General features: G+C 37.2%; 1 protein-coding gene across 1 annotated transcript in view; it reads right to left on the minus strand.

Moving 5' to 3' along the window:
- Positions 1 to 25,440, minus strand: part of LOC150098111 (cytosolic carboxypeptidase 1-like) — a 551,906-nt gene that overhangs the window by 181,833 nt on the left and 344,633 nt on the right. Inside the window, exon 14 of the mRNA XM_090406686.1 lies at positions 17,697 to 17,825. Within this exon, the coding sequence (XP_090262812.1) occupies positions 17,697 to 17,825 (129 nt within the window). The remainder of the gene's footprint in view (positions 1 to 17,696; positions 17,826 to 25,440) is intronic.

The raw sequence follows: 25,440 nt of genomic DNA on the forward strand, positions 1-25,440 counted from the left end.
AATTGTGAAATAGTGAAGAGTGTGTTTTAAACAAAATAGTAATAAAAATAATATTACTATTTTGTTTGTCACTTTTTTTGTTGGTAAATTTTTACATTCAGGTAAGTAATTTTTTAATATAATAATATATGTCATTATATTATTAACTTTTAATTATAATTAACTTTTACAATTATATTATTGTATTATATAACTGTTAATTATACCAAATAATAAATTATTAATAAATCATAAAACTATAACTTATACCAACTTGCCCTTGGTATAAAAATACAGTAACAACACGATATCAACAGATACAAAATTCATCACGTGCATTGATATTTATTATTTTAAATCACTGCGTAGTACGCGGTAATTTAAAATAAAAAATATCAATGCACGTGATGAATTTGCATATGATAAAATTGGTGTGTACACGCTGCATACATACCAATGTTGACATGGCTGAAACTCATTCTTTTACGTCAAGAGAGATAAATGAATGATTTTCAGCCATGTTAAAATTGGTGTGTATGCGGTAATTTAAAATAAAAGGTGTTAATGCATAGCAAAAATTTGTTTTAAAAAATTCAACTTTTGTAAATTGAAAATAATTTTGACTTTAAATTCTAATATACATTATAAACTCTTAATAATTTTAAGAACTATGTATATCATTTTAAAATTATAATAAAACTTTATTAAAAAAAATAAAAAAAATTTTTAAATAAAGTTTATGGCATTACGTACATTCTAATTTTAACTATCTTTTGGCCAAAAGTTTTAGGCAATCCATATCGAAATGTTCCATAGGAAAAAAAAGTCAGGTTGGGATTTCAAGAAAGAATGAGACAGGAAACAATTAGAGCTAAGGAGACAATCAAATGCACTTAATCAATGGTTTAAAAAATCAAATGAAGAAGCAGAACTGTTGCAAACCAGTCCAGGCAATGAACGAGCCGAAGTTAGGACAAATGAAGATGCATCTGTTAGTGTTTTGTTCAAAGAAGAAACAGAAAAATTGCAAGATATTCCAGAAGAGGATGATAGCGTTAGTACAGTCGAAAGTACATCTGCTTGTCTTTCAAGCAAAAAAGATTCAAATTATAGTAACACACAAACCAATGTTCTAACATATATAGAATCTGTCGAAGACAATTTGAATTTCAATGATCCTACACATTGAAATGTAAATTCTGCTATTTTTAGAAAGCTACTTGTACTTCATGGCCCTGAACATAAAAATTGTAACATTTATCCAACTTCAAAAGAAGGTCATACATTTCATAATGAATGGATGTACAGAAAATTACCAAATGGTGAGAAACAATATAGAGAGTGGCAATTTTATTGCAAAGCCAAAAAATAGTTTATATTGTTTTCCATGTTTACTATTTTCTAAAAATTCATCATCTTTATTTAGTAAACCAGAATTAGTATTTTCAAAATGGAAATAATTAAATCCAAGAATTCCAAATCATGAATCATCAACAGATCACATTAATAGTTATAAGACCTGAAAAATTTTCAAAAAAAAATTTGAAAAGTAAATCCGGCAGCCTTCTCAACAATTTAGAAAAACAATTATCTGAAGAAATAGAAAAATGGCAACATATTCTTAGAATTATTTTAAAATGTTTAATGTTTTGCACAACCAACAATTTGCTTTTAAGAGGAAGTATTGAGAATGATGATAACGGCGTTGAAAATTCAAAAAAAGGAATTTTTCTTAATCTAATACAACTTATCAGTAATTACAATTCTACTTTAAAACTTGCTCTGTGAAAGAACCAAAATATTTAAGTCCTCAAATTCAAAATGAATTTTTAATTTTACCAGCTACTGAATTAAGAAATAACATTATAAGGGATTTTAAAACTGCGAAGTATTACAGTATAATAGTAGACAGTACACTAGATATTGCACATAAAGAACAAATTTGCCAGATAATATGTTAAGTGAAAATTACCAACAAAACTGTTATTATTGAAGAAAAATTTTTAGATTTTATTTCTTTGATAGAAAAGACAGGAGAGAAACTTGCTAATAAAATTTTAAACAAATTAAACAAAGACGAATTTGATGTTAAAGATTTAAGGGGGACAAAGTTATGATAATGCAGCAAATATGTCAGGCAAATACAATGGTATGCAGGCTTTCATAATGAAAGTTAATAATCTAGCTACATTTGTACCCTGTGCTGCATATTCGCTTAATCTTGTTGGAGTTCAAGCTGCAAATAATAACTTAGAAATGATAATTTTTTTTGGAATAATTCAAAAAGTATTTAATTTTTTTGTTTTTTCAACTCGAAAATGGGAAAAAATAACATCTACATTAAAAATAACTTTAAAAGGTCATAGTGACACACGATGGTGTTCTAAATTAAATTGTGTATCTGCACTAAAAACACAATTTAAAGAGGTATTAAATATTATTAGTGGTGCAAAAGGACTTTTGTTTCATCTTAAGTCTTATAAATTTGTTTTTATGCTGTTTATGTGGGAAAAAATATTGATACAGATAAATACAGTAAATTTACAACTGCAAACAAGAGACCAAGATATTTGTCGAACATTTGTTCTTTTGAATGGATTAGTAAATTATTTTAAAGATTTCAGAAACAACGGTTTTCAAGCGATTAGCATGGAGTACCAGCAAAAGTGTCAAGAGCTACAATTGAATCTAAAATGACTGAAAAACAGAAAAAGAAGTTAAAATTGTTGTCACGTGAATCAAGTAATTCGAATATGATTATTACTGCTGAACAAGAACTAAATTGGTTATTTTTAGAAGTTGTCGACATAATTATTTAGCAACTTACCAACCGCTTTGAGAGCACTCATACAATATCGTTGCTCTTTTCTTTCATAATGGGAAAAGGTCTAGTTTCATTAATAAAATCTTCCAAAGTTAATGAATCATTAATTTTAGAAGACTTGACAAAAGCTGCCAAAGATTGTTGCATTAAATATGATGAATTAGATTCTTTATGCTTAATAAATGAGTTAGAGTGTTTTAAAAATCAAGCACAAGTTTTATTTACTGATTTGGAAAATATGTATCACTTTGAAATTTTGCAGGGCATTGTAAATTATGAATTATGTGAATCTTACCCCAACATAGTAATATTATTACATTTAATACTTACTTTACCATTAACAATTGCTTCAGGAGAACGGAGTTTAGTAAATTAAAATTTATAAAAAATTGTTTAAGATCAAAAATTAGTCAGGAACGTCTGACCAATTTAAGTATTTTATCAATAGAATCTGAAATGTTTTGTGAAGCAAATTTTGACAATGTAATTGATAATTTTTCTCAAATAAAAGCTCGGAAAATAAAATTATTGTAAAAATGTGTTATTGTATTGAAATAAAAAGTATAAAAATATCTGAGTTTTTTTTTTTTTTTTTAGAACAGCACAATTTTCTTTCCTGGCCATATGTGCCAAAATTCATCACTACATCTCTGGTATTTCCATATGTGTTATTACAATTTTTTCTATTCTATCTCAAATGATGTTTCTGTGACAAAATATTGGAACTATTAAACCTGAAGATGAGATCCTAAATGCGATTTTTTTAGAAAAAAAAAAATTGGTCTTTAGAGACCAAGTCTAATTCATGGAACTCAGTCCAACTAGAATTATCTATGAGAAGAATGTCATCCCATATTACAGATGAACACACATAAAGAAATTATCTGATGATGATGAAAGAAATCAAGAACTGAAGCATTTTTCTAAGTCATTATAATGTGTAATACCTGTGTAAGAAAGGATTTTATATATGATTCTATTATTTCTTTAATTGGAGGTAAGAACAATTTTCTGTATATTTTAATAGTGCAAAAGTTATGTGTTTGACTAAGGATAACATATTACTTAATCACAACGGCAAGGAAGAATAAATGCTGTTTTGGGCAAAGTAATCAAAGCAATTCATTTTCTGGAGGAAAAATAAAATGTGTCAGCGAATTTAATGTGCCATCTTTTAAATTCTTCAAATTATCATTTGTGGCCAATTTCCAATATGGATAAATCCCTTCAATTTCATATTTAAGGTAAGAGTGAGTGAATTAGTTTCTAGAAATTTTATTAATTTGTAATTATTCACTGTTTATCTGTAAACAAATAATTTATGAAGATGCCATCAGCTGGTGAGAACCCAGTTTTTTTGTTGATCTCAGAGCACGTCAGGTCTCACTGGGTAGCACAGATAGCAATACTGTAGTTGCAGACTAGACACCACCAACACAAAAATATGTTGTCAAGGTTGAATGCTTGCTATGCAAAGATAGAGAAATTGACAAACAAACTGCTTACCAACTTAAACCAGTCTTTCTTCTGTCTACTGTGGCCATCTTCAGTAAAACAACTCTTGAACATGGGAAAGTGGATAACAGCCTTGAGCAGCACCTCCATACTGCTAACAAGACTTTCTCCTGCAAAATTAAATCACTGGAAGCCAAGTTTGCATTGTTTAATGATCAGTGCTACAAGATAAATGCATACACTGCTAATAACACCAAACTCCATGACAGCGTCTAGTATTTTTCTTGTGTGTGCGATTAATGTTCGGTACCTTTCCAAAATTTTTTTTTGAATAAAGTGTGAATAAAACGAACAGGAAATGAAAAACAAATGAAAACTGCTTTACAGTATAATGTTACCTACGGATTAGTCCTGCTTATACAAAATTTTTTTACATAGATCTCAACAATTAATCATAAGTTGATTTATGATACATCAAAAAATAAAGAACTATTTTAGGTATATTTTTGTAAATTTTAATCAAAAATTACAGTCCAGGATACAATTTCAGAATTTATTTGTTCGTTTCTGGGAAGATCTGAAGGGGCCTGAACGGAAGACAATGTACATTCATAATAATATGTAACATTCTTCCCCCCCCCCACCCCCCCCCCCCCCCACCCCCCCCCCCCCCCACCCCCCCCCCCCCCCACCCCCCCCCCCCCCCACCCCCCCCCCCCCCCACCCCCCCCCCCCCCCACCCCCCCCCCCCCCCACCCCCCCCCCCCCCCACCCCCCCCCCCCCCCACCCCCCCCCCCCCCCACCCCCCCCCCCCCCCACCCCCCCCCCCCCCCACCCCCCCCCCCCCCCACCCCCCCCCCCCCCCACCCCCCCCCCCCCCCACCCCCCCCCCCCCCCACCCCCCCCCCCCCCCACCCCCCCCCCCCCCCACCCCCCCCCCCCCCCACCCCCCCCCCCCCCCACCCCCCCCCCCCCCCACCCCCCCCCCCCCCCACCCCCCCCCCCCCCCACCCCCCCCCCCCCCCACCCCCCCCCCCCCCCACCCCCCCCCCCCCCCACCCCCCCCCCCCCCCACCCCCCCCCCCCCCCACCCCCCCCCCCCCCCACCCCCCCCCCCCCCCACCCCCCCCAAATTGCTAAGTGAAATAAGCTGTGATAGCACAGTGGGAAAAAACACTCAACAGGCATACAGTCATGAATACATCTCCATATTTGAAGTAGAAAAAGCCATTAAAGGCTTGAAATGTGGAAAGGCAGCAGGAGTAGATGATATTCAACCAGAAATGTTGAAGTATGGTGATATAAAAGTCTTACAGTGGCTGCACTGCATAGTTCAGAAAGCCTGGACAGAGGAATGAATTCCCGATGATTGGACTAGAGCTCTAATAGTACCCATATATAAAAAGGGAAATAAAACTGAATGTGAGAATTACAGAGGTATTTCCCTACTAAGTGTTCCTGACAAGATCTATGCAAGTATACTTGAGAAACGGTTGAGAAGAATTGTGGAAGAAAAGCTGGGTGAAGAACAAGCTGGATTCAGGCCAAATAGAGGCTGTTAGAATCAGATCTTCGCTTTATGACAAATAGTTGAGAAGCATGGGAATATAACAAAGATCTATATTTAAGTTTAGTTGATCTGGAAAAGGCATATGACAATGTCCCAAGAGAGACTATTCAATACGCTACAGTTATATGGAGTCAATGGGACATTATATCAAGCAATACTTAGTCTTTATTTGAGTTGTAAGTCAGCAGTTAGAATTGAAGGAAGTACAGAAAGATGGTTTAATGTTAAATCTGGTGTGAGACAAGGATGTACATTATCCCCTCTGTTATTCATTATCTATATGGATCACATTATGAAGGAAAGTGGTATTAAACATGATATCAAAAATTGGAGACGTTAATGTCAGCTCTTTGCTTTATGTGAACAATGTTATACTTCTAAATAAATCTGCTACAAGTTTGCAAGATTCCTGACTAAATTGAATAACTGTTGTAATAGATATGGTATGAAGGTCAGCATTAAAAAGACAAAGACAATGAAAATAGGTAGAATTTTTGAAAATGTCAACTGTGTTGTGAATGGGGAACCTGTGGAACAAGTATAACATTTCAGCTATTTAGGCACAATTTTTACTGAAGATGGTAAATTGAATATGGAAATAGATAACAGAATCAACAAAGCTGGTATGGTAGGCGGTCAATTGACTAAATTCATATGGAATAAGAGAGAAATTAGTCGGAACACTAAATTAGCTGTATACAAGACAGTGTTCAAACCAGTTTTAACTTATGGATCTGAGAGCTGGGTCAGAAGTAAAACACTTGACCAAAGACTAGAGACTGCAGATATGAGACTCCTGAGAAAGATTAGAGGCATGAACAGATGGCATCAATGGCAATATCATATTAAAAACAAGGATATTAGGAAAGAACTTGACATTGTCAACATCCAGGAATGTGTTAGCAGAGCTAATCTCAGGTGGTTTGGTCACTTAATCAAAATGGGAGAGAAAAGATTGCCAGGTTGGCAGGAAAAAGATTCAGAGGCAGACCAAGATATAGGTAGTGCCTTAGACGATAGAAATATAAGATCTGATAATGTTGGAGTCTTGACAAGTAACAGACTGATTTGGAGGAAAATTGTAGATAGGAAGTTAGTAATGATGGCGTAATATCATATTCTGTAGTACTATCATATTCTGAACATCCCTTGAGGGCACATGGCAGGAATTTGATGATGACATCAACTTGGGGAAGTTGCATGGAGGGAAGAACTGGAAGGCTGGGATACCATTAGTGCTTGGGAAATTGTGAAGGAATATTAGTTAGCAGCAATAGTATGCTGTATTCCAAGGGTGAAGAAGAGGACACAATTTGGTGTAAAGTGGATAACAAACAATTTTAAACAGGAACTGCATGTGAAAAGGAGGCTATGGCAGAGATATAAGGAGACAGGTGAAGAGCAGATGCAGAGGCCAGGAGAGTGACTAGTATGGTAAGGAAGGCGAAGCTGGCCCTAAGATCCAAAGAAAATCCTAGGGAATTTTTTAGCTATGTGGCCAGTAGGAGGAGAAATGATGGTGGAAGAATGACATTGTGGGATAAAAATGGGAACAGAGTGACTGATGCAGAGGATATAGTGGAATTGTTCGATGAATACTTTATTGGTGTATTTCATCCTGGAGGAGTAAATTTTAATAATAGAGGGATAGGGAAGTTCAAGTTTTAGAGGTGCAGGAGGAGAGTGTGTGTTTCAAATACTGAATACTCTGGATGTCAGTTTATGACATCCAGAGTATTCAGTGGTATTCAGTGGACTGGATGGTATTTCACCATGAGAGTTTTGAGAGAATGTGCTAAAGAACTGATAGCTCATTTGACCTGGCTTTTCAATGAAAGTCTGGCTACGGGAAAGGTGCCCAGGGAATGGAAGGAAGGTAAGATAGTGCCTTCGTATAAGGGTGGTAGCAGACTGGAAGTATTTAATTATAGGCCAGTTTGTGTGTCATCAGTAGTTGTTAAGATCTTAGAAAAATTAGTTAGGGACCGTATACAACAATGGACAGATGAGGGTAATGTTATCTGTGAGAGTCAACATGGATTTGTGAAGGGAAGCTCTTGTTTTAGTAATATGCTAGCCTTTTATAATAAAGTTACAAGAGCAGTAGATAAGGGAAAGGCATATACTGCTTTTCTTGGATTTACAAAAGCATTTGACAGGGTTCCACATTATAAGCTGATATTTAAGTTGCAGCACATGGGTTTGGATGTCAGGTTGGTCAACTGGATTCAGGATTGGTGTCCATTAGGTATCAGAGAGTTTTGTATGGTGGGGAAGTTTCAAGGAGGCAGAGGGTTCTTGTAGAAAGGCTTATATGTTGGCAACACGACTATTAAATTATTTAAGGAATTTACAACATACACCGGAATATTAATTAAAAGAAACTATAATAAATACTTCCTATATTTCGGCAATGTCACATTGCCATCTTCATGGGAACATACAAATATGGCACGTGCATGCAGGCACTACAAAAAACAAATGAGGCAGAAGATAAAAAAACCATAGTTGTTACTAAAGTCCTAATGGTGCTCCCCTAGCTGGCTAAATTGGGTTGTCTTGGCCGTTGGGCCGATGTTCTCTTGATGTAAGTTTCCCAAATTTGGGACAGTCTCATGCACCCAAATTTGTTGAGGTTTGGAACGTTTTTTTAGAGCTGAGGCTGATTCTATGAATAATCTTTCGCTGTGGTGTATTGTATAAATTTGCTGTGGTGTATTACTTTAGCTTTCTTCCAACGTATTGTGGCGGGTATCTAGAGCATGGTCTGCAAGCCCAGTGGCTGTACTGGTGAAACCGGATGTAGTCTTTGTGTTCTGAAATCCTGATATTCGCTGTCCTGCCTGTTTGGTCAAAGTAGGACAGTTTACAGCTGCGGGGGGGGGGGGGGGGAGATCTGGTATCCACAACCTTCCAAACCATATCGCCACCTTATCTCCTAAATGAATACCTGCAGAGGAAATAATGATCCAATAGACCATGGTATCCGCAACCTTCCAAACCATATCGCCACATTTGCTTTTTGTAGTGCCTGTGTGCACCTGCCATATTTGTATGTTCCATGAAGATGGCAACGTGACATTGCCAAAATATAGGAAGTATTTATTAAAGTTTCTTTTAATTAATATTCCAGTATACATTGTAAATTCCTTAAATAATTTAATAGTCAAGGCAGAGGGTTACAAGTGGGGTCCCACAGGGCTCAGTACTGGGACCTATATTGTTTAACCTTTATATCAATGACATTGCAAAGTGGATTTTAAAGAGATATTCAGTTATTTGCAGATGATGTGAAGCTAGGAAGGGTTATAAATAATAGTGCAGATGTGGTAGTCCTGCAGGGGATCTGAATAAGCTAGACAGATGGGCAAATGAATGGGGGGTCCCGGTTTAATGCAGCAAAATGTAAGGTCTAGAGGTTTGGGAAACATTGATGGGACACTGCATACTCTATGAGAGGAGTTATACTGGATGAAGAAGGGGAGACAAGAGATCTGGGATTGATGATTGATAGAAACCTGAAATTTATGGAACATACTGCAAAGGTGGTGAAGGTAACAGAGGATTGCTGCAATAATGAGAAGGACGCAGAGATAAAAGAGTTATCATTCCGTTGTATAAGACCCTGATCAGACCACACTTAGATTATTGTTCTCAGATTTGGTTTCCAGGATTTGAAGGGGATAAATTAACTGTGGAAAGGGTACAAAGGCAGATAACAAAGACAGTTTCAGGACTGTACAATGTTAGTCATGAGGATCTTCTGAGGGAATATTGATTGCAGGGTTTGGTGGATAGAAGAAGGAGAGGTGATATGATTGAGACTTAAACTGTTAAGAGGTGGTTACAGGGTTAAATCCCCTGTAACCACCTCTCAACAGCAGGAAGGAGCGATGACAAGGGCCCATCCCTGGAAGTTACGAAACAAAACTGTGCACAAGAGGGTGAGGAGTAGTTTTTTTGTGTGGAGGGTGGTTGAACCGTGGAATGCATTGCTTGATAGAGTGGTGAAAGCAAGAACGTTCAATGAGTTTAAGGAGTGGTATGATAAATTTTGTGTTTCTTAGGAGGGACCTTCCACAATGAGTATTGATAGACTTGTGTTTCCTAGGAAGGACCTCCCATGATGAGTCTTTTGACTTCTTGGAGGCCTAAATAATAATAATTATAATTATAATAAAGCATGGATAAAAACAACCAGGTATGAGTCAAGTAGCTTAGTCATGAAGATATTTCACATGCAAACTTTGTTTGCATACATTTGGGTAAAGGATTATAAAGTAACATTATTTCTTACCTAGTATAATTTATGTCAAACTATCAGTCAATTACTCTCTCTTCAATTCTCTTAAAAATTATGGACAGATTCATCATGAGCCAACGTCATCACTGCAAATTCTCCAGCAAATCGGTGATTAGCACAACTTCTTGTGTCCAAATGCTGATCTTTGGATCTACCTTTATACACCAGCCATTAACAGGTCTGGAGAAACCCACAGAGTTCATCTTGACATTTCAGAAAACTATCATCTTATTGTCTGCCTCTACCTTTGAAACTGGGTTGTCAGTTTCCTTTCCTCAGATTTCCTAGTCAATGCTGAAGTATCCCTATGCGTTCATCCATTCTCATTCTCTCAGATACAAATGATTCTCACACTCACATCCAATCCGATCTGAAGTTTGCTCATGTTTGTATCCATTTCTCTTTCAAGATCTTCCATAACAAGTGCCTTAAACTTTGACTTCCTTGCTATTCTTTAGTGTGGCAAGGATAACATTGTGAACTTCAAAGCTACCAAAACAAAGTCTTATCTTATTTCTTATAAGAAAGATCTTGCTTCACTTTCCCTTACTTTTGATAATACCCAGATCTTCAAAAGAATCAGATTCCTTTAATTGGATTGACGTATGCACATAACTCTTCCAGGCCCAAACACATTCCAGCCATAGCTTCTTCAGCCTTCCAAAAACCTGGTATGCTTCTGTTCAAGATGCTAATTTCTCACTCATGCAACAGCCAACCTGTAAAAATCCCAACCTTGGAATACTGCTCACTCATTTGGAGTGATGTACTAACAACTTTCCTGAGAATGCTTGATATTATCCAGTGGAGGGCAATCTAATTAAATGATGAACACCCCATCTCTGAGAGATTCAATCTCCAATTATTCTCATTAATGATTTCTCTCAGTTTAGTTTAATCTTTTATACCTACTTTCATGGACAGTTCTGTTGTATTGGCCAATATCATTTCTCCAATTTCTTCAATGCCTAATACACAAGTAGCTGCTAGTCCATCCATCCATTTCCTGTCCTCAGGCCTACTGAACCAAACATATCTTCCTCTTCTTTTATTCTATCAACCTCTTTGGATCAGACTACTTCAATTCTATCTTCCTACAAGACTACAATTTCAAGTTGTTCAAGAAATATATCAACAGATTCTGTCTTTCCTTTAACATCTTACCTCTACATGGCATTGGTGTGATACAAGGTTATGTAACCCTCTATCTATGGATCTGATAATAATAAATTATTTAGAAAAATTATTAAATGAGGTGTGTGTGTGTTGGTTGGAGGGGGGGAGACTCCAAAATGAATGCAGTTATGAATACATTTTGGTACTGGAAACACAAAAAAGTTATGAGCAATCTGAAATTTTTGAAAGTATCAGAAGCAGATAACATTAGATCAAAAAAGTTCAACTACACACATACAAAAATTTTAAACATATTGCATTCAGAAGTTCTGAATGCAATATGTTTCAAAAGGTCATATTACAGATGAGACCATTGATAATACACAAAATCTACAAAAGCAGAAATAAAACTGAATGAAACAGTTACAAAGAAATTTCTCTACTACATATTCAAAGAAAGAAGAAAATGTACAATAACAGAAACATGAAGAACAAGCTGGGTTCAGTCCATATAGAGACTGCCAAAATCGTATTTTTACTTTAAGCAAATAGTAAAAATCATGGGAACATAAAGATTTATATTTAAGTTCTGTAGCTCTAAAAATGGCACATGATAGGGAGACACTACAATTCAGAATGGCATAGTTACACACTTTGAGAAATCTTGGGAATATGCCAAGAATGTCTACACGTTTTGTGGACTCAGAGAAGGCATATGACCGGGTTCCTCGGGATAAGCTTTGGCAAGTAGTAGTAGTAGTACAGGAGTATGGAGTGGATGACCAACTATTAGCTGCCATCAAGACCCTGGATGAATGCCTGGAGTTTTGTGTCAGGGTAAACAGCACAAAGTCTGAACCGTTCACAGTCTCCGCTGGTCTCTGCCAAGGGTGTGTTCTGTCACCCTCCTTTTCATAATATTTACAGACTGGATTGATAGGCACAGCCAAGGCAGTGAGTGTGTCAGAATTGGAAGATGTAGCATTGGACGTTTGCTTTTTGCAGATGACCTAGTTCTGCTTAGCTCTTCCACAGATGAGCTCCAGCAGACCGTGGATAGGTTTGTAGTTGTTTGTGCAGAAGCTGGAATGAAGATAGATCAGTGTGGCCAACATTTGTGGTCTCAAGACAACCATCCCAGTGAGGCAGGTGGAAAAGTTTAAATACCTTGGGTCCATATTCATGAGTGATGGAAAGTGGGACGTAGAGCTAGATACTCGGATTGGCTCAGCAAGCGCAATATTGCGGGAGCTTGGCCGTGCGGTAGTACTGAAGCAGGAGTTAAGCCAGAAGGCAAAGCAGGCTGTCTTCAATACAGTCTATGTCCTCATCCTCAACTATGGTCATGAGAGTTGGGTAATGACCAAAAGAATGCAGGCACGAATCCAAGCGGCTGAAATGAGGTTCCTTCGAGGGGTTGCGGGGCTGACAAGACTCAAGAGTCAGAAGCTCTGCAATTTGGGAAACTCTCAATACTCAACCATTGCTTCTCCATGTTGAGAGATCACAGTTATGTTAGTACAGGCACCTGGTCAGGATGCCACAAGAGAGGCTTCCCTAGCAGGCTCCTCTTTGCCAAGTCAGAGGGTGGGAGGACACATGGAAGGACAAGGACTCGCTGGATAGATTATATCCAAAACCTTGGGTGGACACGTTTGGGAGTCCCACCAGAACACCTGAGCTTGGTGGTGGAGGATCGTAACCATTGGAAGTTCCTCTTGCATCTGCTGCCCCCACAACCCAGTTAGGAAAGGTGAGCCTTGGAGATGAATGAATGAATAGTTATACACTATCTACCAATAACTGTCTGGACACTTTAGCAATTTACAATTGAAACCAGCAGGTGAACCTTAATATCAGGTATGTCCACCTTTGACTTTGATCACCTCCTGCATCCTTTGAGGGAGGCTTTCCACCAATGTGTGGCAGACATCGAGTGGAATTCATCTCCATTTCTCCATCAAAGCAGTACTGAGTTCAGCGACAGATCGAGGACGCACTGTTCTGGACCTCAATTGGCACTCTGACTCATCCCACAGGTGTTCAATGATTGAGGTCAGGACTCTGCACAGGCCAGGGCAGTTGTTTAACACCCATCTCTTCATACCATTCCATAACAGCTGCAGCTTTGTAGCATGGGACACTGTTGTCTTGATAGTGGCATGGGTCCACTCCATAAAAATTCCACAGTGTAAGCAGCATCTGATTATCCAGAATATCAGGGTACTGAGCTACCTTCATGGAAACATGGACAATGACCAGTGATTCCACTCCAAACCAGCACCCCCATGCCATTACTCCTTCACCACCAAACGTTACTGTGGATACAACACACTGTGGTAACAAGCATTCACCAGGCTGCCTCCACACCCTGGTATCAGATTGGAAACAAGTGAACCTTGATTCATCACTCCAGAGTACCATTTTTCCATTGGCCAGCTGTCCATTTCACACATCACACCAGCCAGACGCGCCATCCTCTTCACTGCTGTGATGTTTCGCTTGTGTGCTGCTCTTCTGAGGAACCCCAGTAAATGGAGTACTTTTCATACAGTATTAGTACTCACCATGGTGTTACTGGAGCTCTGGAACTAATCACAGATGGTTTGTGTTGACTGTAGCCAGTGTTTTCACGTAACCCCAGTTTAAACACCCTCCTGTCCCTGTCAGTCATTCTCAGCAGCCATCCTAGGTGTTTTTCTGCATTAGTGATGCCAGAACGGCTCTTTGTTGATCACATCGCCAGCCATTGATTCTGGATGCTCCCGTTGGGTGGCAATGGCACCAATGCCAAAAATTCCTCCTGTTTGTTCCAAATGCATCTGACATTACTGTACATAAAGTACAAAAACTCCTTAGGCCCACTGCTATTCTGATGCTTTATCCTAACTATCCCATTCTGGTTTGTTACCATTGGTACTAACTCAGGCATATTAAACACATTCTTACACTCAACTGCCTCACTGGCATCTGCATATCCACTCAATAGCTTCCCCATCCCCTAAAAGCTCTAGTTGCCCTGATTCTATATATCCACTTTCACTTCATTCAACAACAATTTTTCCACTCTCTGAACACCAAATTCATTCAAATGGATGCAAACCATCCTTTTTTTGTATAAACCCTTTCGCCTGTAAAACTCACTCTACAAACTCCATACCACTCCGCCTGCATAACCTATGCATCGAGTCATTCACTATTATGGTCCTCCTCAGCTCTACTATGTCATACCGTAGCAACAGACTCATTGTCTTAACTCTCTCACTCTTTTCTTTTGCTACTCCCAGTAATTCTTTCAAGTCCTCTCTCATGCCATACTTTTCTCCTTTAGAGTCATTCATTCCGGTCACTACAATAATTTCTTTCACCCTACACTTTTATGCTCTAACAGCCGAACTAACATCTCGTGCCAGGAAAGCAGGATTTTTTCGAACTCTCATCGATCACACTTTTTACGAATGAATAGCCATATAATACTCACTCATGCCCTCCTTTTTCTTATCTCACACTTCTTTCTTTTTGTTATTAGCAGATTCACCTGGAAGACATTTTTTGCAATTGCTCCAGCTGCCACTTTGCCCTATGTATCGCTCTGCACAACTGAGCTATCTCCCTCATTGAAGCTAACTCTTCATTTTTCACATCAGTCAAACTATTCTCTCGTTCAACACTTTTTTTACTTTCACTTTCAACTGTCACATTTAATCTAACTCTCAATGCTATCAGGCATTATATCACAATTTTCAATTGTATTCTGACTTTCATCCACTGCTTCAATCTCGCGACCTGAGACGCTTTTGATCCTCACTTTCATAACACTTTCCCACCACCACTGCTTTTAAACCTAACTCCAGCCATTCTTGGCAAAGCATACATTCCACAGACATTATACCGTACAAAGTCCCTTTGATTAAATTCTTTAAACAATGATGAGGACTTGGATGCCATTGTTCTACTTCACATTGGTGCCATGTGCTATGCTACATATTTTATCAAAAGACTAAATTAACAATATTTAAAACAAAATTTTTAAGCTAAACTAATTAACTCTGCAATACAGTCTAATTCTAGTACAATTGATTTAACTGATAATGCTAGTTTTTTTATTTAAAACTAAATAAGTTAGCTTTCGGAGCTCTTCAAACACAGTCCTACCACCACACGCCACCTGTATCTTTGCCAAGATTTTGATGAAGATACATCAACGATATTTTTTATCATCTGCCTAGTTCTTCTACCCAATTAGAAGATTTTGTTACCGTCCTAAACAACATTCATTCCTAAATCAAATTCACAGTTGAATTAGACAGAAATTTACTGTTTTTAGATACATTAGTTGAGATAACAGAGCAAAACACATCCAAATTCTCAGTTTACAGGAAACCAACTAACATAGGATGTTATCTACATGCAACTTCTCATCACCACCAGCACAAAAAATAGGCATCATCAATTTCTTATGTGATAGATCCTACAGTATTTCCATGAATATAGATAAAAGAAACCAAGAGCTATGGTATCTTAATTCTGTCCTTCCAAAAACATTAGTAAAAAAAAAAAATTCTATTTCAACCTCCAAAACAAACAGAAAACAAATAAACCAAGAATACAATAATGATTCTCCCATATATAGATTGGGTAACCAAAAAAAAAAAAAAAAAAAAAATCTAAAAGTTGCTTTCTTCCCAAAAAACAAAATCTCCAATCATCTGACACCTCCTAAACCACTGCATCCACCACTTAAAAAACCAGCTGTCTAGAAGATCAGTTGTAGTTGTGGGGTACACTACATAGGATAAACTAACAGATCTGGATAGATATGCCAATCGGAACACATCAAGAACACTGAGAATGAAAGAAAGCACAAATCAGAGCTGATAGCACATACAATGGATACAAAACATCTAGTAAAAGGGCAGCAAACTGAAAGGCTCCACATTGATTACCACTTTCACTCAAGAGCATTCAAGGAATTAGCTGAAATGAAGTATCCTCTACAGTATATCAAAAAACAAGGGATGATTTTACATCAAATCTGGTCTAGCTTAACCAATCATGACACACTTGTATCTTCCAGTAATATTCAGCAACCCCACAAACCAGCAGTAGCTTAATAGCAACATGCACGTTTTTCACTGAAATGTTTTCGAATATTTTTCATCAGAGATGTTAACAGTCATTACTTTACTAGTAGTTTTTAAATTTATTCATGCTATTTCCTGATGAAGTAAAACAAAATTTTTTCGAAACTAGTCAAATTAATACAATTTCTTTTTGACCTCATTGTGAGTGGTTTAATACCACAACATAGTGATTTCAAAATCTCACATTTCACAACATTGAAATGTTGTGAAATGCAAGATTCTCTTTATATCCTGCTCTACTCTTTATAGTTCTTCTCAACTTTATATTATCTGCAAACAACTTAATATCCACACTCAATCTTCCCCAATATCATTAAACACAGGTTAAGTAAAACAGACTCCCCCCCTCAGGCATACCACTAATGACTTTCCTCTTCTGGAATATTGCTCCTCATACACAACTTACTGACATCAGATAGCCAATCTCCAATCCAATGCACTAGTCTAATATCCAACTCCATCTGCTCTAGTTTGATTATCAACTTATCATACAGTAGTCTCTCAAAAGCCTTTGCAAAATCTAAATATACAACTGTGTATCCGTCTCCCTTGTCCAATTCAGCTGTCACCTTATTGTAATAAGTAAACAGATTACCAAAACATGACCCCCTTTAACAAATTCATGCTGTCCATTAACGATAATACCACTGTTGTCAAACCAATTCTGGATCCTTCTCACTTCAACTATAACCACAACACCTAACATGCAGATTGGCCTATAATTTGATACTTAAGTTCTGTCACCTTCCTTATGAAGCGGTACGATCTTGCCTTTCTTCTACTCCTTTGGAACTTGACCCAAAGTAAGACTCTTATTAACCATGCTACCAGCCAGGACATACATATACGTCCACATTTCCATGGATGCAAAGTGCATATTAATATTGTAATACCATTGATATTACATTGAAATTTATGATGGATACAAAGCTTTTGAGGGTGCGTATTTTTTAATGGTCAGTAAGGTGGTTAAACAAATATGCCAAAGCAGATGTCAATTCCCTGGTGCATTCTTTCGTGGTGATGTATCATCAAGTTCCACAGCCTTATTAACATCAAGTTTGCTCAATTCCCCATATTCTTCTTCTTCCACTGCTTTCACACTCTCCATGATGCCACATTCACAAGAATGAAACACCTTTATATAACAAATGCAGAGGTATTACAGAGAATAAAAACATAGAAATCTTTATTGCAGGAAATGATCTAGAGAAAGATGAGACTGGCAGGATATGTATTGAGAGCGGTCAGCAGGACAGAGGACAACAGCTTTAGAAGGAAAGATTATGGGAACAGGATCAAACCTTGATCCTGTTCCCAAGAAGGACATGGTTTGATTATATAAGATCATGTGACTATGCTGAAACAAAAAGAAGAACCTGCCAACAGAGAGGAATGGAAGGTCATGGTGCTGCACCCTTACAATGAGGAAGCTACATAAAGAAGAAGAGATGCTGTCATAATTATGTAAATCAGCATAAACTAAATTGCCATCTGTGGCTTCAATACTAGTCTTTACCTTTCCTCTGATACTAGTATTTTATGATACTAAGAAATCTTATATTTAGTCTTCTTTACTGAAAAAAAAAAAAAAAAAAAAAAAAAAAAAAAAAAAAAATACATATATATAGTTTTATGAAGAAAATTGAATGACTAGAACCGAGATTTAATTAAAAAGGTTTTAATATAAACACACTACTAGTTTCAGCCTGTAACAGTCTTCTTCAGGTGACAACATAGACAGTCTTTATACATAATTAGCATGAAAACGTTGTAGTTGTATTTGAAACTGTTCTTTCATTTGTTGCATTGTTGGGAGAGTGCGTGCTTGCTGCATCACGTGAACGCCAGTACATGATTACAGCTGAACGACTATCTGGGAGGTTGTAGCTTAAGTTGTTATTTAGATGAACAGGATTGAAGATGATTTCTCTCGATTCCACAATTTTTCTCTCTATTTCGTCACTGCAACGGAAGATGTTTGTAGATTTTTCCCAGCAGACTTTGTGACTTTGGTTATCATCATTAGGATTAGCCGAGAAGAGGATATGACTTGATAATGCACTCGCTCGCTGTCTCTTGTAAGTAATGTCTCTCATGTGTTCTTCCATACGCATTTCGACAGATTTGTCTGTCTGCCCGAAATAAGGAATATCGCAGTCACATAATATTTTATATACGCCAGGGTATTTGAGTTGATGTTGACAAAGTTTTGGGTGGCAAATTAAGGAACGGATCTTTGGAAGTGGAGTGAACAAGGTTCTGATATTGTATTTTTTTAGAACTTTTGCTAATTTATGTGACACAGTACTTATGTAAGGAATAGATATATTGCTTTTGAATCTATTTGTTTCTTCTGAGTGATGTCTGGGAGGATTAAGAAGGAATTTGTTAAAGATTTTCTTGGAATATCCATTAACTTCGAAAGAAGTTTTCAGATGGTTTATTTCTGTAAGCAGTTCATTTGTATCATCAAGAAGAGAACGGGCTCTATGTCCCAAGGTGGAAATTATTCCAAGCTTATGAGGAGGGAAATGATGGGACTGACTGTGCAGATATCTGTTGGTATGTGTAGGTTTTCTATATATTGATATTTTTAGTTTAGCAGAAGAGCGAGTCAGTTTGACATCAAGAAAAGGCAAGGAATTATCCATTTCAAGCTCAGATGTCAAACTGACTCGCTCTTCTGGTAAACTAAAAATATCGATATATAGAAAACCCACACATACCAACAGATATTTGCACAGTCAGTCCCATCATTTCCCTCCTCATAAGCTTGGAATAATTTCCACCTTGGGACATAGAGCCCGTTCTCTTCTTGATGATACAAATGAACTGCTTACAGAAATAAACCATCTGAAAACTTCTTTCGAAGTTAATGGATATTCCAAGAAAATCATTAACAAATTCCTTCTTAATCCTCCCAGACATCACTCAGAAGAAACAAATAGATTCAAAAGCAATATATCTATTCCTTACATAAGTACTGTGTCACATAAATTAGCAAAAGTTCTAAAAAAATACAATATCAGAACCTTGTTCACTCCACTTCCAAAGATCCGTTCCTTAATTAGCCGCCCAAAACCTTGTCAACATCAACTCAAATACCCTGGCGTATATAAAATATTATGTGACAGCGATATTCCTTATTTCGGGCAGACAGACAAATCTGTCGAAATGCGTATGGAAGAACACATGAGAGACATTACTTACAAGAGACAGCGAGCAAGTGCATTATCAAGTCATATCCTCTTCTCGGCTGATCCTAATGATGATAACCAAAGTCACAAAGTCTGCTGGGAAAAATCTACAAACATCTTCCGTTGCAGTGACGAAATAGAGAGAAAAATTGTGGAATCGAGAGAAATCATCTTCAATCCTGTTCATCTAAATACACTTAAGCTACAACCTCCCAGATAGTCATTCAGCTGTAATTATGTACTGGCGTTCACGTGATGCAGCAAGCACGCACTCTCCCAACAATGCAACAAATGAAAGAACAGCTTCAAATACAACTACAACATTTTCATGCTAATTATGTATAAAGACTGTCTATATTGTTCATAGTCTTTTAACTCTCAATGTTTAGTGTTTTTTTCTTTTATAATCATGACTTATTTTTCACGGTATTAACAACACCACAAACACTTTTAACAACAAAGATGTTTTATTAACGCTAATATTTCGCTGATTTTCAAATCAGCATCATCAGAGCACAACACACATGTAAACGCGACAGTGAGTAAGTGAAACAATATAATTGCTAAAGACAAAAGATCTGAAGTCCTATTTTTTTGGTGCCCTCTAACAGAAAAAAAAAAAAAAAAAAAAAAAAAACAGCAGCTATCCAGGAGTTTTTCTTAGGATAACCATCTCCCAAATTTTTGGCAAATTAATGCAACCATATTTGTTAAGGTTGGGAGAATTCTTCAAAGCCATTGCTGACTCAAAAAATAATCTTTCAGATCTATAACGACTCCTAAATAGCACATTTGTTTTCCTCCATCTAATTCTGTGTGAAGGAGTGTCCAAAGCGTGGTCTGCCAGTCCCGACTTACCATAGTAATAGTAGCGAATGTATCTTTCAAGTTCTTCCAGGCGGATGTTCACTGATCTTCCTGTTTGCCCATAATAGGCCAAGTCACAGTCACATGGAACTTCATACACTCCTGGGTGTGCTAAAGGGTGAAGTTTATCCTTTGGTGAGTGGATCAGAGTTGCCAGCTTGACATGAGGTTTGAAGGTGGTGCGAAGGCCATGTTTCAACAATACTTTGGCTATCTTTTCCGATGTACCTCTGATATAGGGAATAGAAATGGTCATGTTGTATTCTTGTGTATTAGAGGAGGGCAGAGTAATGGGCCTATGTAGTGTTTTATCTATTTTGTAGGGATTGTAGCCGTTGGCTAAGAACGTATGGTGCAGGTACTGGAGTTCAGTGGTCAGAGCTGTATCGTTAGAACAATTGGCTCTGGCTCTGTGTGTAAGTGTTTTTAAAATGCCGTACTGTTGGACTGGATTATGATGTGATTGTTTATGTAGGTATCTTCCTGTGTGTGTAGGCTTTCTGTAAATAGAAAAAGATAGTGATCCATCTGAAAGGCGGGTGACTAATGGTAAACAGTTATTTGATTCTTTTTCTACTGTGAAGTGAATTTTGGGGTGTTGGCTGTTTAGGTAGGTGACAAAAGCATCCAAAGTGTCTTGTCTATGGAGCCAGATGGCAAATACATCATCTACATAGCGCAACCACACTTGTGGCTTGTATGTAGCTGTGGTAAGTACTTTGTTTTCAAAGTGTTCCATGTAAAAATTTGCTAACGGGGGGAGAGGGGGGGACCCATAGCAGTACCATTAATCTGTTTGTAGAATTTCCCCTCCCATGTAAAGTAACCTGCATTCGTGGTAAATTGAAATAGTTCAAAAATATCTGGGGGAAATTTAGACTTCATTAAATCAAGAGTGTCTATAAGTGGTACATTGGTAAATAGGGAGGTGACATCGAAACTAACCATTAAGTCTGAATTTTTTAGGATTAGATTTTTAACCAATGTTTTGAAATGGATTGAATTTTTTACAAAAGTAGAGGAGTTGCCAGTAAGAGGGGCAAGCGACTTAGCTAAATGCCGGGTCAGTTTATATGTGGGACTATCTATACTATCCACTATGGGGCGTAGGGGAATATTAGTTTTGTGGATTTTGGGTAATCCATAAATACGGGGTGTTTTAACATGAATTGGTTTTATTTTCCTGATGATTTCTTTGGGCCATGATGTTACTTTTTTCAGTAATTTTTGGACTTTTTTCTTTTGCGACATCGTAGGGGTCTTGATGTATAATTTGATATGTGGAACTGTCACATATGAGATCTTGCATTTTTCTGTTATACTCTTCTTTATTCATGATAACTGTTGCATTTCCTTTATCGGCTTTTGTAATAATAATATTTTTATTATTATATAACTTTTTTAGGGCAGTTATTTGCTTACGTGGCATATTGCTTTTTGGAGGCTTGGCCTTGTTTATAATACTTGCTGAAACTTGTTAAAACACCCCGTATTTATGGATTACCCCAAATCCACAAAACTAATATTCCCCTACGCCCCATAGTGGATAGTATAGATAGTCCCACATATAAACTGATCCGGCATTTAGCTAAGTCGCTTGCCCCTCTTACTGGCAACTCCTCTACTTTTGTAAAAAATTCAATCCATTTCAAAACATCTTTTCCTAAAAATCTAATCCTAAAAAATTCAGAATTAATGGTTAGTTTCGATGTCACCTCCCTATTTACCAATGTACCACTTATAGACACGCTTGATTTAATCAAGTCTAAATTTCCCCCAGATATTTTTGAACTATTTCAATTTACCATGAATGCAGGTTACTTTACATGGGAGGGGAAATTCTACAAACAGATTAATGGTGCTGCTATGGGTTCCCCCCTCCTCCCCCCCAATTAGCAAATTTTTACATGGAACACTTTGAAAACAAAGTACTTACCACAGCTACATACAAGCCACAAGTGTGGTTGCGCTATGTAGATGATGTATTTGCCATCTGGCTCCATGGACAAGACACTTTGGATGCTTTTATCACCTACCTAAACAGCCAACACCCCAAAATTCACTTCACAGTAGAAAAAGAATCAAATAACTGTTTACCATTTCTTGACACATTAGTCACCCGCCTTTCAGATGGATCACTATCTTTTTCTATTTACAGAAAGCCTACACACACAGGAAGATACCTACATAAACAATCACATCGTAATCCAGTCCAACAGTACGGCATTTTAAAAACACTTACACACAGAGCCAGAGCCATTTGTTCTAACGATACAGCTCTGACCACTGAACTCCAGTACCTGCGCCATACGTTCTTAGCCAACGGCTACAATCCCTACAAAATAGATAAAATACTACATAGGCCCATTACTCTGCCCTCCCCTAATACACAAGAATACAACATGACCATTTCTATTCCCTATATCAGAGGTACATCGGAAAAGATAGCCAAAGTATTGTTGAAACGTGGCCTTTGCACCACCTTCAAACCTCATGTCAAACTGGCAACTCTGATCCGCTCGCCGAAGGATAAACTTCACCCTTTAGCACACCCAGGAGTGTATGAAGTTCCATGTGACTGTGACTTGGCCTATTATGGGCAAACAGGAAGATCAGTGAACATCCGCCTGGAAGAACATGAAAGATACATTCGCTACTATTACTATGGCAAGTCGGGACTGGCAGACCACGCTTTGGACACTCCTTCACACAGAATTAGATGGAGGAAAACAAATGTGCTATTTAGGAGTCGTTATAGATCTGAAAGATTATTTTTTGAGTCAGCAATGGCTTTGAAGAATTCTCCCAACCTTAACAAATATGGTTGCATTAATTTGGCAAAAATTTGGGAGACGGTTATCCTAAGAAAAACTCCTGGATAACTGCTTTTTTTTTTTTCTCTTCGTTAGAGGGCGCCAAAAATAGGACTTTAGATCTTTTGTCTTTTGCAATTATATTGTTTCACTTACTTACTGTCGCGTTTACATGTGTGTTGTGCTCTGATGATGCTGATTTGAAAATCAGCGAAATATTAGCGTTAATAAAACATCTTTGTTGTTAAAAGTGTTTGTGGTGTTGTTAATACCGTGAAAAGTAAGTCATGAATAACCATCAACGCCTAAGCTTATCTGTTTGTTTTATAATGTCACCTGAAGAAGGCTGTTACAGACCGAAACTAGTAGTGTGTTTATATTAAAACCTTTTTAATTAAATCTCGGTTCTAGTCATTCAATTTTTTTCATAAAACTATGTATGTTAACCGAGTCAATGATCATTCTGTCATATATATATATATATATATATAGGTGCAAAATTACATATTTCACTCCTAAAGTGAAATATGTAATTAATTACTTCTTTCGTAAGCCATTCAAAAATAAACAGTAATCAAAAATATCATGTCATAACAACCAACTAGATAGCATACCCTCTCCTACCAATGAGCTGTGGATGCGAAACTCACAATAGGCATGGATGTTTGTTATTAGGTGAGAGATGAATTCATAAGAAAGATTCCGGTAATTGGACCACATGTTTATTAAGATAAATAACAATAAAAAACAAACTCAACAAGTTTCGTAAGTCGTTTGACTTACATCTTCAGGGGTCAAAGGTAACTAAAAGTTTAAACACAAGAAATTAGAAATTACTCAAAATAGTTCATTCTATGCAGTTGTGGCCATCTAATTTGGATGTTTAATTTAATTTCATTAAATTAAATATCCAAATGCAGATTCAGTGCGATGCTAAATTTGAACAATGCAGGATGCTGTCACGTTCTGTTGTTCACGTTCACATTGTCCGAGGTCTGACTTGGGTATATTTTTTATCAATGCTGACCAAACGAGGGGTAGAATTAGGCCCTAGTTTCTGTTGCATTGAGTTGGAATTCTAAGCATGTTTGCAGCTTCTTTAAATTTCCTTATGTAACAATTTTTTTCAATGTAAGACATGTTTGTTTTTTGCCAGAGTACATTATGGCTGGTGGAAGTTGTATGGTATGCTAGGCCTGATTTGTGTTCTCTTCTTTTTTGCATCTCTTTTTGGTGTTCGTTCATATGAATTTCCCCTGATCTTCCCGTCTGGCCTACGTAGCAGATGTCACAGGAACAATGAATTTTATAAGCACCTGGTTTTTTATTAAAGGATGATGTGGAGGTTTTGGGGATGTAGAAATCTTGAAATTTTTTCCAGCAGTAGAAAAGCAACTTTGATGTTATGTTTGTTTAGTAATTTGGCCATTTTGTCTGTAACATTCTTGATATATTGGAAGCGTGATTGCATTCTTGAAATCTTGCTTGTGTGAGATGCTTGTAGGAGGTGTGTTGAGGATTTTTTTGATTGTCTTAGGTTCACGTTGGCGAGGTGTTTTGCCAAATTCGAGGTCGGAGAGTCTCTTCCATCCACTATCGGTCTTAAAGGAATACCTATCTTGTGTATTGGTACACCACATATTCTTGGAACTAATGGGTGTTTTGATTGTAGAGTTCTCTTTAGTTCTTCAGTCCAATTGGGTATCTTGTTAACTAGATCATTGGTTTTATTGTGAGTTCGGCAGGTGGGATCTCTGTCTAAAGGAGTATAGGTATTAGAATCTTCAAGAAGAGTTTCATTTTTTTTATAATCATCAGAGTTCAAAACTATTGTTGCACTCCCTTTATCCGCCTTAATTATAACGATATTTTTGTCTGATTTTAGTTCTTTGAGAGCTGTGTATTCTGTGCAAGGTAGGTTCCTGGGTGGTAATTTGCTTTGTAATAGCAATGCTGTGCTCTGTATACGAACGAGATCTGATGTATCACCAGGCAAATTTTGTATTCCTTTCTCTATTTGAGCTATGATGTCAATTTGTGGTAACTAGTGTGGTGTTAAAGCGAAAATCTCAGATAATCAGTTCTTGATAGGACTCTTGAAGAAAGGTTAATTACTACTTTGGAGTAATTTAGATGTTTTCATTGTTTTTCTTTTTCATGCAGTAGTA

The sequence above is a fragment of the Typopeltis vanoorti genome, chromosome 16 (genome assembly GCF_054136105.1).
Source record: "Typopeltis vanoorti isolate ZY-2024b chromosome 16, IOZ_Tvanoo_1.0, whole genome shotgun sequence".
Lineage (NCBI taxonomy): Eukaryota > Metazoa > Arthropoda > Arachnida > Uropygi > Thelyphonidae > Typopeltis > Typopeltis vanoorti.